The 16,271-nt window shown below is 43.6% G+C and overlaps 1 protein-coding gene across 1 annotated transcript; it reads left to right on the top strand.

Moving 5' to 3' along the window:
* Positions 1–690: 690 nt before the first annotated feature.
* Positions 691–15,265, top strand: GXYLT2 (glucoside xylosyltransferase 2). The gene is made up of 6 exons (XM_050313201.1): positions 691–876; positions 1,097–1,228; positions 6,798–7,049; positions 8,012–8,135; positions 10,434–10,606; positions 11,319–15,265. The coding sequence occupies exons 1-6, from the start codon at positions 736–738 to the stop codon at positions 11,499–11,501; spliced, it is 1,005 nt and encodes a 334-aa protein (XP_050169158.1). The 5' UTR covers positions 691–735; the 3' UTR covers positions 11,502–15,265.
* Positions 15,266–16,271: the final 1,006 nt, after the last annotated feature.

Below are 16,271 nucleotides of genomic sequence, written 5' to 3'. Positions count from 1 at the left end.
ACTCATCTGGGACATGTGAATATGTTTGTTTTCAAAATTCTCTATTTTAGCAAAATCCCAGTGATTCCATGGGGTGAAATGGAGAGCAGTCCTTTGAAACTGTGCCAGTGCCTTCAGGCCAGGATTAAGGCATGCATCTTTAACAGCAAAATTAATTAACTGTTAGAACAATTTACATATGGATGGAGTGTTGTTTTTTTGTTTTTTTTTTAAAGTATGGATGTCTTCTTCCAGTCTAGCCATTATAAGCCTGGGAACGAAGTTGCTGGATGTAGTTGTGTGATCTGCAATGTGTTAGAAAGTTGGCTGGGTAGTAGTAACTCCATTCTGGCTTCCTGACCTCTGAGCTGGGAAAGGAGCTTGCACAGAGCAAGGTGGTGTCTGGTTTGAGGTGCTGTGGAATTAGTTTCATCTGTGTCTGTAGTGATTTATGCAGATCCAGAAATGTAGGAATAACGGAAAATTTCTGAAAATAGCAAATTTCTTTGTGTTATAACTGTAACACTCTTGATCTGTACCACTGACAAAAGTGAGTGTGCCAGTGCATGTTCTGGGGATACCTAACCACAAAACACTCCTGACCCCTGACACAAGGAAGGGGAAGATAAAACCCTGCTGTCTGTTAATGCGGGATTCTCTTCATGTTTCCCTCAGTAATTTTTATATGCCTATTTCTGAATTTTCAGGAAGCCTGGCGAACAGAAACATCCGAAGGAGCCTTCACCCTTGCAGTGCATGCATCTGGCAGTGGTGGCATGTGGGGACCGGCTGGAGGAGACGCTGATCATGCTGAAATCAGCAGTTCTCTTCAGCAACAGGAGGCTCTGCTTTCACATTTTTGCTGAGGATTCCCTTAAGCCTGAATTTGAGAAGAAGGTGAGTTTCTTTGTCGTTTGGTAAATAAATAAATAAATAAACGTGCTCAGTTGTAAGTTGCAAGTCTCTGAGAAGAATTACACAGACATCAGCAAGCAGCAGCCCAGCTTGTTGTTTACTGTACACAGTTATAAATTCCTTATGCATGCGTAGGTTTTTTTTTTAAAAAGCTGTACAATTATAACATGCAGTGTCTGATTCCTCCCATCGTGTCTTTCAGTTAAAGGAGTGGCCTTCCTCATATACCAAGAAGTTTGAATCCAACATTTACCCCATAACCTTCTCAGTGGGAAACGCTCAGGAGTGGAAGAAGTTATTCAAACCATGTGCAGCCCAGCGCCTCTTCCTTCCGGTAAGGCACCTGGATTTCTGAGGAGCTTACTCCAGGAAAAGGTTAATTCCAGAGAAAGGCAGCTTTGCTGATGGAACGTTAAAAGCGTTTTCAGGCCCAAACATCTGCATAAATATGTTTTGGTTTGTGCTTCAGACACTGCGAAAAACAACGCAGAAACCCAGCCTGGCTGTTCCTCGGCTAACAAAGGATGTGTGTTTCTGATTTGTCTCCAGTTCCAGGAGCCTCTCGGGCTCTCCACATTCTCCAGACTCCAGAGAAAGTGTGAGAGCTCTCTCAGGGCAGATCTTTTGGGGTAGATGCTGCATGCCTTCTGTAAATAACATTCTTTTCAACATGTCCTCGTCACACACCATCTTCCTTTCCATATGTTAGCCCTGATGCTCTCAGCAATCCCTTTTTACTTGAGTTTTATTTCTTTTTCCAAGACTGTCAGAATTACCCTTAAGGTAGCAATTCCAGGGTGCTCAAAGTTAGATTTTGTGCAAGAGCTTTGTGTGTCCTGGGATCTTCAAGTTCACTGAAAAGCTGTGTTATTTACTGTATAATACCCAGTGTCAGAAACTTGGAAAATACTGAAGGTTGCTGGAGAGAAGGCAAGTGTTGATAACAATTTTGCATCTCAGAAATGAAAAGAACTTTTGCATAAAGCAGTTTCTGTGGAACTGAGAACATCTATCAAAAATATCTCGTGCGTTGCTGGTGGTTGGGGTGACTCCAGTGAAGTGACAAGCTGTTCATATGGTCCAAATTTCTTCATTGCTGTCTTATGAGAGGTGGGGGGGAACAAAGAAATCTTTACTCTGTCAGATGGAAGCAATCAGGAGACAGCTGCACGTCCAGATACGTAGCCTATGAATACATATGTGAGAAAATATGTGCTGTCAGCAGTTCTGTTGATCTGCCATTTAGGGGTGGGCTATCAACTGCACAAAGGCCAGATGGGCTGAAAGTAACTCCAGCTTCAGCAGGGATCCTCTATTCCCTGAGTAAATATTTGTATCACCTGGGAAATAATCCCTGAGCGTTGGCTTGTTCAATACAGAGTGTTTGTCAGGATGTGCTGGGTAAACAAATCTCTGCTCTTCGTATTTCTGTGGTATTTTCTGTTATTTTGGTGGACTAACACAGCAGTGGCTATGGTTTCACTTTCATTTGTCATCACCCTTCTGCTCACAGAAAGGGGTTCATGCTGATTCCTTCAGGCTGGGCAGTGCTTTTATGGATTCCTTTTTGTCACTCACACGTTGCCGAAGTTCTCCAGTAACTTGTAAAGAATGTTAGACTGCTGCACATTGTCTTAGCAAAACAAGGAGGCAGCTTGGACTGTAAATGTTTGTGTCTCCTGGGGCAGTTGCAAAATGTTGTGTGTGGTCAGGCTGAGGTTTATGTCTTTGAATAGGGGGGGTTCTCCTGGAGGAGCTGCAGCTGACACCGAGCTGATGTGGATATAGTAAAGGAAACAAGCTGAGGTGGCAAGTGTCCAGCTGGGCTTTGGTACTCGAGCCTGCAGGCTGACAGAACTTTGGGCTGTTTCTGGGCAATTTCAGCCATCATTATTTTTGTTTTGGTGCTTGATAACTGGGTTCTGACATCCCATTTGAACAGTCTGCACGCAGCAGGAGTGGAGGGTTCCAAGTGTTATTCTTTAGATAACTATTCTGACTTTTATTTAAAATAAATACCAGCAGGATGTCAGCGTAATTTTTTTCTTATCCTTCCCTGTACTGAGCATTTTCCCCTGCAGCAGCATAAATGTGCCTGGATTTAGGGAGGACCCCAGGGGAGCAGTAGTTGAGTTTATCAGCTGTTTAGCTCTCAGTTGTGCAAATTGTCTTGCTCCTGATAATGCTAAGCCCGAGTGGAATGTGAGTCTTTGATTCACAAGTGCCTCTCCTGCCAAAGAAATCTCCTCTGCAGCACCAGCAGGCGTGTGAAAGTGGACAGGAGGGTGTGAGGAATGTGCTAAGGGAAAATTGGGTAAGAACCTTTCAGTGGTTTTACTGGCTGATAAATCTGGAGCTGTGGGAGGGGACCCTGCATTTGCAGTGAGGAACTCTTCTGTCCTGGGTAACAGGTTGAGATGCACATTCCCAGCTTGTTAAATCTACCTGGGATGCTAAAATACTGAGGAAGATTGTGCAGCCTCCTGCGTTTTTAGAGGCATTCTGTGACATCTGATCACGTTTAGCCACTTAGATGCAGATAATGCAGGTTGAGCCTCCGTGTAATCTCACAAGCCCCAATCTTTTGCTGCAGTAAAACCATCCAGGGCATTTGTGAAAACAAAGTTAGGAGGATGGAGATCTTTACATGAGCACAAAAAGAAACTGTAACAATAAACTAGGAGGGTAATGCTCTCACCAGTCACCTGAAAGTGGTTTGTAGTACTGACATGGATGTTAAGACAGCGAGTGAAGAACGTCCTCTGGTCCCAGGGATGTTGATCTTGCACGAGCTGGCAGCAGCTGTCACCCTGCTGCTGGTCTGGAGCTACCAAAACAATCAGCTAAAGTATCCTGAAATACTTAAGGGATTTTCGGATGATTTTGGGATGAACATTTAGAACCCTTCTCAAAACACTTAATCTACTTAAAGAGCTTTTAAGGTAGATTAGCAATATCCCTGTGTTAGAGCTTTCCTCTTGAGGATGCTCAAGTATCCAACTCTGTGGATTGGTGGCAGCACTGGGAATAGATACCAGGGCATTATCTATACAAAGGTCTCTGTTGTAATTTGAGTTAATTGCTTACTACAACTAAGTTTACTAACTCAGCTGTGTGGTACTGTTACATTAGCATCAAGCTTTGTGATTTGTCCCTAATTCTGGATAAAGCTGGGATAGGCTGCCAGGCCAGCCCTCGCAAACCCTGAGGTAGCCCAGCTTCACAGTGCACCAGCATGTTTACCCAGGAGTGTGTTATTCCTTGCTAACCTTGCTAACACAGGGAGAATCTATGGAGACAGAAGTTGTGAAATCAAATTACAGATAATTGAGTATTTAAGTGAAGTGCCAGGCTAAATATAGCCAGTTCTGTGCAGAACTTTTTGACAGATTTACCAAGAATACTCTCTGTAGCTGCAAAGCAAAAAAAAACCCCACACTTCTTTTAAGCTGGAAGTGCCTGCAGAGTGAGGGGGAAGACAAGCACAGTCAAGGCGTGTTCCTGGCCATTCCTTCCCAAAATCCCGGTCTGTCAGGTGTGTCTGCATGGTTTGTGTGAGCTCAGACCTGCACACACAGCCTGGTGTGGCTGCTGCTCCAGGTCAGCTGTGTGTTGTTTTTAAGCTGCACTGCATGTTCCTGCAATGTGAGGAACTGTCACAGCCCCAGCTGGGGACATGAAATCCTCCCCAGGGCACAGCCAGGAGGCACCTGAGCAATTCAAACTCACATCTCCAGGTTTTAAATGAGTCTTAACATCCCACACGTGAAAGAGAAAAGTGTGAAAATCTTAAAGGAGGTAGTACAGCTTTTTTTTTTTCTTCAGCCTGTTGGGTGTCACTGCAGGGCAACACCTCAGACACAGGAGAGGGAAGAGTGATGAACCAGCAAGGAGTGTGAACCCTGAGAGGAGGAATATAAGGTGGGGTCGGGTGCTGGTAGGCATCCCCTGCACCAAGAACTGAAATACCTGCTTGAATGCATAGGAGTTTTTTTTTCTGCTGGAAGAAGCAGTGCCTGGGTTATGCATGAGAGGAGTGAGGGGTGTCTATAGGCACCTGTTAAACTTATATTTTTCTTTTGTGTGACTTCATATAGTAGGTCTCTATGAATTAGGGCTTGTAGGTGCTGCAGAATAATGAATACAGAATATCTAGAATATCCTTAAACTGAAACCCCTTTCTTCTTTTCAGCTGTCTGTCTTCTATTGATCTAAAGTAGCTGTCTTTAGTAGATACTTACCATCTGGAAATATTTACTCTGAGCTCTTATTGAACTCAGTATTATTGAACTCTTTGTGTCATTCATTTATTGATATCTCCACGTGCTGGTTTGTGGTTTTTTTGTGGGAAAATGGTGTATTGCTACAACCTTCCATCCAGCAGAGTGATCTGAATTGTGTTGGATGTGTTTACTTGAAGATTGCTGTAAGTGTAACTTTGATTTAAAATGCAGAGACACTTCCTTCTCCTGCTTGTCCTGTTCTGTTGGAAGAACATGTCGTTATCCTGTCAGAAATACAGGTCAGAGATTTGTTAAACTTGACTGAATGTCAATCTGAATCCTAAAGTGTTCAGTCAGGTGAAAAATCTCGTTTAAGTCCGTACTCACGGATTTGGCATCTCAGTGGATGCCTGTTGAGTGTTCTTAGTGGTGATACCTTTCATCCACTTGTTGAAAATCTTAATGTTGTTCTCTCTATTTCACAGGTAATCCTCAATTTATGTAAAATCCAATTTCTTTGGTAGAATTTATTGTAACCTGCATAAATAGGAGGGCTTGTGATTAGTATTGCAATGGGAGGAGAGAGTGATTGTGTTCCACAACCTGGTGAAAATCTGAAGCCTTTGGGGTTTGCTTTTCAGAGAAAAGGAGAGAGAGAGAAACAGGGCTTTTGGCTGAGACCAAAGTAAGAAAATTTCAGTCCTTCAGGAATTTTTGGACAGTTTTAGCAAATAAGAAGAGCAGCAAATGTGCTGTTGAACTGCTGATCAGCTGTAGGTAGTGATCTTTATTATTTATCAAATGACCTTACCAATAGCAGGTGCAAACATCCCAAGACTTTCCTTGGACTGTTGAAGCACCTCCTAATTTGCCCCACTGGCATTCCTGAAGGAGTTTGTAAGGATTTTGGGTAGCCACAAGGGGGAACATGGTCAGCAGGAACAGATTAAATGTCCTGGCTCTAATCTGCAGTTCACACCCTCCTCACCTGACAAACTTCACTGTGCTTATTCCTGATAGAGTCTGGTAACAGAGCTCAGAACCTGAGCTGGCAAGTTTTAGTGTGACACTTCTGTTCAGCAAGCAAATTTCGCTCTTCAGGAGGGAGCACATACATCTGTGATTGATGGGGTTGTCTTAATTAATGTGAAACACTTGTACATATTAATACTGAATGCAAGTCTATTGGTAGCACAAGGTTGCAATAGGGAAAAGAGTCTCTAGAAAGGCATAAAGAAACATGATATGAAATGGAGATGGAAAATATTCTGCTCTCCTGGGTTACCCTCTTTGTCTGTAGAGAGCACTCTATGCTTCACCACTTACAGGTCTCGAAAAGAGCTGACAAAGCTCTGTGCATAGACATTATTTACATCCCATTTCTGAATGAGTCCTTGCAGGTATTTTTGAGAGCTCAGTGTGTTGCTGTTTCATATGAAGGTTAATCCAACCTTTGTGCTCTGGTAGCTGTTTTAATGTGCAGATTAAAGAAAAAAAAAAAACCACAACAAACAATAAGACAATAACCTGATAACTGTTGTTCCTCTGTGTAATTACATTTAGCTGATAAACTGATCATTTGGAAGAGGTTATTGACTTAAAAGAAAAGTACTTTTTGCTAATAACCTTCCTGGATTTCTTTTCCCTCTCTTCCTCTCCTTGCTGCACAAACCCCAACAGGTCATCCTGAAGGATGTGGATTCCCTCCTTTACGTGGACACCGACGTTCTCTTCCTGAGGCCCATCGACGACATCTGGCACATCCTGCAGGAGTTCAACTCCACACAGCTGGCTGCCATGGCCCCGGAGCACGAGATCCCCAAGATTGGCTGGTACAGCCGCTTCGCACGTCACCCTTACTACGGGACAACGGGGGTCAACTCCGGGGTGATGCTGATGAACCTAACGCGCATCCGCAGCACGCAGTTCAAGGTGAGAGGAGAAGCAGCTGTCGCAGGAACTCAGGGTTTATGGATTTTTTCGCATCTTGGAAAACTTAGGGTAAAATTATTTAAGGTTTGTCGTATAAAGAATCAGAGAAATAGGGAATTTATATCATTGCATGCTAAAAGCAGTTAGTGAACGTGGTTATTGAAGCACGTGAAACGAGAACCTGCAGCTGAAGCAAAATGGCTCCTTCAACATCTTACCTTCCCTTGAAAATGTATGAGAGAATAAACACAAGGATATTCGGTGCAGTCGCTGTGTTGTTTTTAAAATTGGAAAGCTTGATGTGAAAGTCCAGAGAAACTGGTAGTTTTTGCATCTGTTGTAAATAGACTTTTGTATCCTGCTGCAGGTAAAAGTGACTCCATGAACTGATGTAAGTGAGAAGGGAGCATTTTCACTGATATCTTCCCTCTTCTGTGAAAGAGGTTTTGGTTTCATTGAGTATATATTCTGAAATCCCTAAAACTCTGCTCACTCCAAGTGGTTCCTCAGGCAAGGCCAGGGGTTTCCCACACCACTGCAAGAACAGCTGGAGCAAAAAAAACCCACATTGCTCTTAATACCATAATTCCCAGGGAAGATGATCCTTAGACTGTGTTTTTCCTTGGTTTTATAACTTGGTTTCCACCTTGTCTCTGCATTTTTCCACTTTTCCTCCTTTTTTCCCTGCTGTTGCTCAGAACAGGAAGATTGTGACTAGCAGGAGCTGACATCAGAGCTGGACCCAGGAGACCTTGTTTTCCTGTCCAGGTAAACAGGAGCACGTTCAGCTCTGCTGTTCCAGCCCTGTCCAGGTCTGACATTTCCTGGCAGTTCTCCATTTTTCACCTGGTGTCTGAGATGGCTTAGCAGACCTACAGAGCTGTGTGTGCCCCACTCTGAGTCAGGTATCACAGCACTGATCACAATTTTAACACCTTGCTTCTGTTTTTTCTGCCCTGCAGAACAGCATGATACCAGGTGGTTTGACTTGGGAGGAAATGTTATATCCATTGTACCAAAAGTACAAAAATTACATTACGTGGGGAGACCAGGACTTACTAAATATCATTTTTTACTTTAACCCAGGTAAGTCATGATCCCTGGAGTCGTGATTATCTCTTGAGCTTGATTTTTCTTTTAAGGGCTATTTGTTATTTATGATTTGCATAAATACCCTGGCACGAAGTTACATGCTGTGTAAGTGCACCTTGGATTTACAACCTATGAAAATACTTCTGACTTTGCTGCAGGTAGTGGGACTCAGACTTGGTTCCACTGAATATGTTCCTGGAGATTTTGAGAGAACAGTGAAATACTGGATTAATGATCAAATGCAGGAATGGAGTTCAGGTTGTATGTGTGCCTAAGGGCATCACTGGACCAGGGTGTAGCTGCAAAAATGCTTTTTTTCAGATGTTTTCTGAATGTGAAATTTGCCAAACTTTCTCCAAAGCTATGCCCTGTTTTCCTGAAATTCAGAATTTTGAGTAACAAATGAGTAACAAGGCTAACGTGGACAGAAAGTGGACCCAGCCCCTGGAATATCTTGTCTAAAACTGCTGCACTCCCTGCTTCTGCTCCTTCACTAAAAGTTACTGTTGGAGGAAGATGCTTCCAGCCTCTGAGCCAAGTGATCACTCAGCAGGCTCCAGGATAGTGTCATAGATATCCTGCTGGTGAGAAATGCAGGGATTTAAACACTGGAGCATAGTACATTCTTCCCAAAGAAGCTGAGAACCTTATTTCATGCTTTGACTGGATGCTGAGTATCCATTCCTATTGCTTTTCCTGTCTCCTTGTGATCCTGTATTTCCTGGAGTGATCTTAAGAACAAAACAAGTTTGGATTTATCTTTATTTATTCTGTTCCCTTTTCTTTTTCTCCAAGGAGTCACAGGGTAGGTGATTGGATGTACCCAAATCCAGGCAAATAAGAGGAGTGAGCAGAAGCAAAGCAATAAATAAACATCTGTTTACTGCAGACAGATGTCAGGCATCAGCATCCCCGGTACACCACACATTACCCTTAGACCTAGGGAAAAATAGAGCGGGAATTAATTTCCAAAAGAAATGAATGTTATGGGAATAGGGTCTCCTGCAGGAAAAAAAGAAATTAAGCCTGATTAGTTATAAAGACAGACTCAAGCTGCTAACTGAAGCGTGCAGCAAAAACCAAAGATTGCAAGAATATCTTCATTTTGTGATGAGTGTTCTCTATCAAAGCCACATGTTGGGACTCCTCTGCACCACAGTCCTTTCCTTGTAACTGGTAAATAATTTTTTTGTGAATTACGTAACATCAGACTGCTCAAGAAAGGAAAACAAAAGACCTGGATACAATTAACACAGAAAACTGGACTCTCTGAGGTTGTTGAGATTGGCCTGCAGAGGAATCGACCAAGGTGCTGCAGGTGCCTTTTTATAGATGCAAGTTAAAACCACACAGGACTGCGTTACCTGAGGAGCTGCTCCCTTTCCCCAGCTCTGAGGGCTGTTCTCCCTTTCTGGAGAACTCCCCTGCTTGAGAGGCCTTGGGGGAAGAAATGGTTCAGAAGCTTATTCTCCTACTCTTCAACAGCCACATGGGACCAGCTGCAGACTTCTGGGAAGCTGGGAAAGGCCAAGTGATGAATTCAATCTTCAGCACTTCTGCCATGACCTGCTGGCACCAGACATGATTCATTGTTCTCCAGTGCCGAGGCAGAAAGGTCGCAGGGACTGGTGTGATTTATGACAAGCAGATTGTGAGTTCTGTGTGCACAGAGAGAGTTTGAAAAAAAATCAGTAGGAGAAAGGGAGTTACGAGCCCTTTTGAGGAATTAGGTTCATCTCTAAATAAAACCAGACCTGTGAAATTAATGGGTGATAACTCTCAGGAGGGCTGTCAATAAAATACACGAGTCCTTATGCTCTGCTGTGTAACAAATTGTTGTGGCCTCCTCAACAGCTTCAGCAGCAAACACTGGATGTACTTTGCAAGTTTTCCCATACCATCTCCAAAGGAGTTGGGATTTTAAGTAACCTTCACTGCTGTGTGTCCTTCCCTAGTCCTTCCTCTCACTCCAGAAACTCCTTGCTCTGGCAGAGGACACTGGATAGTGCCACCTGATGCGTACTCACTGGGTTTGATTAAGCTCTGTAAAGGGCTCCCTTGTGTTGTGTTTCCCTGTGTGTTGGTTCAGGACCAACATCTGAGGTGTGTGCAGTCATCCTCTGAGGGAAGGAAGCATCTCCACTGAGCTGCTGCTTGGGGTAACTGCAGAAGAAGTAACCAAACATTTCCTGGTCATCAGTCCAAGCTTTTCACAGAAACATGGTTTAATTTGTTCTAACTCTTATTCTACTTGTCTTTTTCCCTTCCCTCTCCCCTGACTGACGTGGGCAGAGTGTCTCTATGTGTTCCCCTGCCAGTGGAACTACCGGCCTGACCACTGCATGTACGGCAGCAACTGCAGAGGGGCCGAGGAGGAGGGGGTGTCCATCCTGCATGGGAACAGGGGCGTCTACCACGATGACAAGCAGCCCACGTTCAAGGCACTCTACGAGGTGATCCGTGATGTGAGTCTGCTGCCTCCACACAGGCACTCCTTGTATTTCAGTGTAGATTCCTGCTTTCCTGGGGTTGCTCCTGCAGCAGATCAGGCTGAGGGTAGTTGTGTTTGTGTAAACCCATCAGACCCAACAGGGCACGGCTGCTTTGGCTTCTCTCGTATTTGAGATGATTTAAACCTTTCTCCATATTATAGTAAACTTCCAATCACAAAGGCTGATAAACTACTTTTTATGTAATATAGAAGCTTGGAAAAAAAGCTTTGGAATGGAGTTCTTTCTGCTGGGAAGCAGCTCTGGGCCACAGATACCCCGTGCAAGTTTGTCCTCCCTGAGCACCTCGAGCCTCCGGGCACGTGGAAGGCAGAGGCTTGCACACAGACACGGTGCATGTGTCCACTTGGAATGTGCTGTGTGTACAGCTGCACTCCCCAAAACAGCTGTTTCCTTACAGTGTTCCTGTGTCAGTAAAGCTCCTGTAAATGCACGCTCTGGAAGTGCAGTTTCTGGGAGTTGGTTGTTTCAGGTAATTTGCTCAGACAAACCCCTCTGAAAGCAGATGCTCTCGGGCAGGGTTTGAAGTGAGGGGCTCGGTGACACCTTGGACAGGTGAGGGACAAGTCATTCCCTACCCATAGGAGGTTTTCTCTTACAGAAACTTTTAAAATGTCATTTCACAACTAGTGAAAAAAAAATAATTCATTTTTTTCCTTTTCTTTAGTTTCCATTTGAAGACAATCTCTTCCAGTCCTTGTACTACCCTCTGCAGTCAAAGTTTCTGGATACAGTGCACACTTTATGTGGGAGAATTCCACAAGTATTTTTGAAGCAAATTGAGAAAACTATGAAGAAGGTGTATGAAAATCGTGTCATTGTCTACTTGGGGGCCAACCACAGATATTAACTGTAGCTCTATTTTTACAGAGTTTTTAATTCTTGCACTCCATCTCATGAAGGATATAAATGAACAATATGAACTCCTTTACTGAAACTTGGAATTGAAATATTTCCATATCCAATTTCACAATAACTAAGCAAGCAGGAAATCCTAGAAGCCTACCTAAAGTGTTATTTCTTGGGCCTTCTTTCTCTTCCTATGTTTACTCTTGTTGCAACAGGGAGAGATGATGATTCCCACTTTAATTTGGGTTTAGTTTGGATGTTTAAACAGCTGTATTGCTGTAACTTTCCTGAAACTGTGCAAAAGGTTGTGCTGCTCTGAGGCTTGACAGAGAATTTATGGTTGGAGCTTTGTAATGTGGGGACTCTTGAAACGATGGGGCAAATATTCTTGAGTGTCATGAGAATTCTGAATTACAGCAAAGATCACTCCTGCGACAAGATGAGTTAAAACTTACTGTAGTAAAGGGAAAGTGTTTGCTTGAAAGGGTACTTCTATCTGAAGGTGTATTACTTGCTGTTCTTCACATGTAAGACCTGAGATTTCCTGCACTTAAAAAGATTAGGGGAATAGAAGTGCCTGTTCCCTTTGTGTTGTACAGCACTTTTTGTCTAGCGATTGTCATTTTTCCCATCTGCTCTTCAGTAGTTTTGTGAGGGCTCCTCATGAGGAATTAGAAGGAAAATACTTAAAGCATAAGACAGCCCTGTACAAGAAGTAGGAGGTGACTGCAGGGGAAGCTGTGGCACCTGCTCAGCTAACAGAGAAGAGCAGGAGAATCCTTTCCTGAATGGAGCACAGTCATGGTCCTGCTCCCCCAGTCCCATACAGTTTAGGAAAGTGTTCTCTGGCTTGGTAATGTGAATTGCATTAGGTACAGTCTAAGAATATTGTGACTCCCCTCTCCTGCTTTACCAGAAACCTGGGGCATGGAAATGTATTTCTGCCCTGGCACTTCCACTCCTGGAATCATAACCACAGAATCCTAGAACGGTTTGGATTGGAAGAGACCTTAAAGCCCATCAATTCCACCCCTGCCATGGGCAGGGACACCTTCCACTATCCCAGATTGCTCCAAGCCCTGTCCAGCCTGGCCTTGAACACTTCCAGGGATAGAGAAGTCCAGAGGTTTATGCTGGGATCATAACAAACAGCCTCAAAGTGAAAGAGCATTTAATGTTTATTTTAAATGCTTTATTTAGCTTAGCTTTCCAAAGTACGATCATCTTAGGATATGCACAAAGAGCTTATTAAAATTGTAGTAGCTGAAAGGTGCTTGGGACCAGTCCCTGGGGAACGGGAAGTGAGGACACTCCTAAAGAGCAGTGATCCAAGAGCAGACTCCCAGAGGGCATTTTCTAGGTGTAAGCCCCGAGGGTGTGTGTGGGCGAGTGCTTCAAGAAAGCAGCAGAGAAAATGATCTTACTTTTCAAGTCTGTTCAGCAAAAAAACATTAGGCATGACTTGGAACTGCTCGCTCTTGTGTCTAACAGGCAAAGGAGGAGAGGGGTGAGCAGGGTGAGAGAATTCAGCTTTCCCCTAATTAAAGGAAGACTGGCACAGACTGCCATCCTGTACACGTAACATACTTTTATTAGAGGTAAATGTTTGAGGTGTGTGAAAGAGGGAAAGGATGTTTCCAAAGTTAAAATTGGATTTCTGAGGAATTGCATTTTTGGGGATTCTACTCTATCAAGTCAGGATGCACAGACTCCGAAAGTCCTTTTATCTCACACATTCCGTTCTCCTTGTGAGGCAGCTCCTGGAAGGAGGGAAAACACGGCCCTGTTGGCATCCCGGGTTGTATCCCAGATACCAACCCGTACACAGCATGAAGTGCTGACAAGCTATTCCCAAACACCGGAGTGCGAGGGTGCCTGTGACACGTTTGTGAGCGTGCTGGGTGTGTGACAGCCGGGCAGAGAGCAGGGACAGGGGTTTGGAGTGAGGGACAGGTGGTCTGGCAGTTCTGTGCTGGCCTGTGTCACTCCTCACAGGCACAGCAGGGGAACAGAAATGTGTGTTTGCACCTCTGTGTGCTGCAAAGTGTAATCCACCAGCTCGATTAAACAATGTCGTTCTGGCTCCATCTCTTACGTCCCTGTGTTTGCCACCACAGTGTAAATTGATGTGGGAAGAACAGAGGCAGCTCTGAGTTGTAGATGTTGCTGTCTCTCCAGCTTTGCTTAGGGTTTTTTATTCAACTGAAGTTTCAGTTGCCACTTTAAAGAACAGTACACTTCTACCTACAGAGAGAAGTTTGAAATGTAACCCAAATAGCATTCAAGAATTCAGAACCAGAAGGCAGAGAAAGGAAGGTTGAGCATGCTGGTTTAAGAAGTTTAAGATAATATGACAGGGAAACCTTTAGGCCAGCAGTTTCTGAGAGCTTGTAAAAAGTATTTGCTTGCTTTTTGGTCTTTATTTTCACGTATCAGGGTAGAACTGACGGCAGGTCAGACAAGGCTGGAGGAGCTGCATGCTGGGAACGCCGAATTCCTCATTTCCATGGTGTCTCCAAGCCACAGAAAGCTGCAGAGCAAAGTCTTGCTGCCCAGACAGTCCCAGCCCCAGTGCTGAGGCTCTGGAGTTTGGGAGGCTGAGGTTGTGTAAGCTGTGATTCAGCAGAACCCTGCAACCACGGGCACATTCAAATGAAGGAGTGGAATTCATTACAAAACAAAGGCATTATTGCATATGAACTGGTTAGAGATTAAAGCAGTGCTTTTAATGTTTACAGGAGGTGCTACATTTTGTTTAGGAAGAACTGTGTTATGTTCTCAACAGCTATTAAATATATAAAGTATTTGCTTTACATGAAGACTTTTGTTAATGTAATACCAGCTGGCAGGAAGAGTGGGGAGGTTCCTCCCTGCTGGGCTTTTTCTGAGGAAAAAAAGCAATAATTTCAGCTCTCCAAAGTGTTTTAAAACAATTATGTAATTTTGGTTTTTTCTTGTTGTTAGAATTATTAATTTATATTTTATTGCATCTTCCAAACCCATGTTATATTTTAGTTCTAACAGTAGTTGGTTGTAATATTCATCTTATTTAGAAGCCAGTTTTAATTCATTTTGTATTTCATACTTGTGGCTAATTCCTTGTTAATTAGCCTTCATTTATCTTAGTAATGGGATGTGTAAATACTCATAAAGACTTTATGTCCTCATTTCCCCTTCCTCTCCTGTATTTTGGTTATTTCCAATGGCATAACGTAAACACCTTCACTAATGTAACACCTTGAGCAGTGTCATCTTTTCTTTGCATGGACAGAACGGAATGTGTTGGCAGCAAAGGAAAAGCATCACCTTTTCCACTGTGGTGGGAAGGGCAGGTGCAGCCCTGAGCCCTGAACTTGCTGAGGGCAGATAAACAGGGGCTTTCTGTGAGGAGCTGCTGAGCCCCTCCCCTGAGCCCCACGCCAGGTTGGAAGGTGCCAGTGCACGTTGTACAGCGAAGAGCTGTGGCATCGTTTCTGCAAGGGGAAGGGGTTTAGCTGTTTGTTGGATGATACAAGGTGGGCTTGGATAGAGCTCATCAGCATTTTGCCTGCAGTGGAGACTGGAAACTGCTCTGTGTGTGTGTGTGTGTGTGTGTGTCTGTGTGTGTAAAATGTACCTTTTCTCTGTCGTTGAATTGCTTGTGTGTTTTACGAGTGCCCCGACTGCTGTAGCTCCCAAGGAGGCCAAGCAGTGCATCTCTGGGTTGAGCACACTCCTTTGGCTAACGGTACAAATAAATGAAGTTTTAAGCAAGCTCTGTAATTTGCTGGTTTTCTTTCAAATACAAGATTTTGTGTGTGTGTGTGTGTGTGTGTGTGTGTGCTGGGTCTGGTTGGGATGGAGTTTAGAATTGGTGTTACAGTGTATGTACACAGGGTATGACAGCACAGAACAGAGATAAATGTTCCTCTTTTACAATTTTACTGTAGCGAGAGAGTGGGATATTGGATAGAAAGAGACAAATACATTTAACTTTCCCCAAAGTGCTCGTGTGTCAGGCTGCAGCTCCAGTTGTGTTACGGTGAGCGTAGATCAGAACCTGGTCTCAAGGGAAATGGTTTTACTCTTTGCTGTTTCTCCATTTCATTTAGCAGCATTTCCAGAGCCAACTGTCGGGGAATGTTTTTCTCCTCTCTGTCAGGTACAGTCAGATACAACAGCAGGGAATAGACACTGAGCAACCCTCCAGAGGTGGAATGGGACAGGACAGGTACATGGATTGTCCCTCTGGAGGCTGGTAACATTCCCCCACTGCTCTTGAGGCAACTACGGTGGGATCCGTTGGGATCCGTATGGATGCATCTCCCGCTGGCACAAGATAAGGAATTGCTCTTTGGGCTTCAAAAGAAATAACAATGTTTGGAAATTTTGTTTTCATTCTGGACTGGAATGAAAACCAAACTGTCAACACTTACCTTTGAGATGAAAATGGAGACAAAACACCAAAATAAGAATCGGCATTGAAGGTGAGCAAAGCACTTTGTTAATGTTTTCTTTCAAGGTAAAATATTTTGTGTTGACTTTTATGTTTCTATAAAAGTACCTTAATTGCTGCTGTTACTTTGTGAAAACTATGGTATAGTCCTAAAATGTGGAACACTGTCTTGGAACTAAAATATTTTGGTAATACTGAAATAAGGATGCAGAAATGACACAACCCTGTTTTTAAAAAGACCTGTTCTTGCAGAAATATCTTTCCCTAATCCTTCCCTGCTGTGGAGGTTAGAACTGTGCAAAGCAGGTGCCTTCTCAGGGTACACACCTTTAAGAA

This window comes from Myiozetetes cayanensis, unplaced genomic scaffold, assembly GCF_022539395.1.
Source record: "Myiozetetes cayanensis isolate MyiCay16 unplaced genomic scaffold, myiCay2020 scf18, whole genome shotgun sequence".
Taxonomy (NCBI): domain Eukaryota; kingdom Metazoa; phylum Chordata; class Aves; order Passeriformes; family Tyrannidae; genus Myiozetetes; species Myiozetetes cayanensis.
Note: the sequence above shows the minus strand (reverse complement) of the source record. Positions and strands in the feature narration are given on the sequence as shown.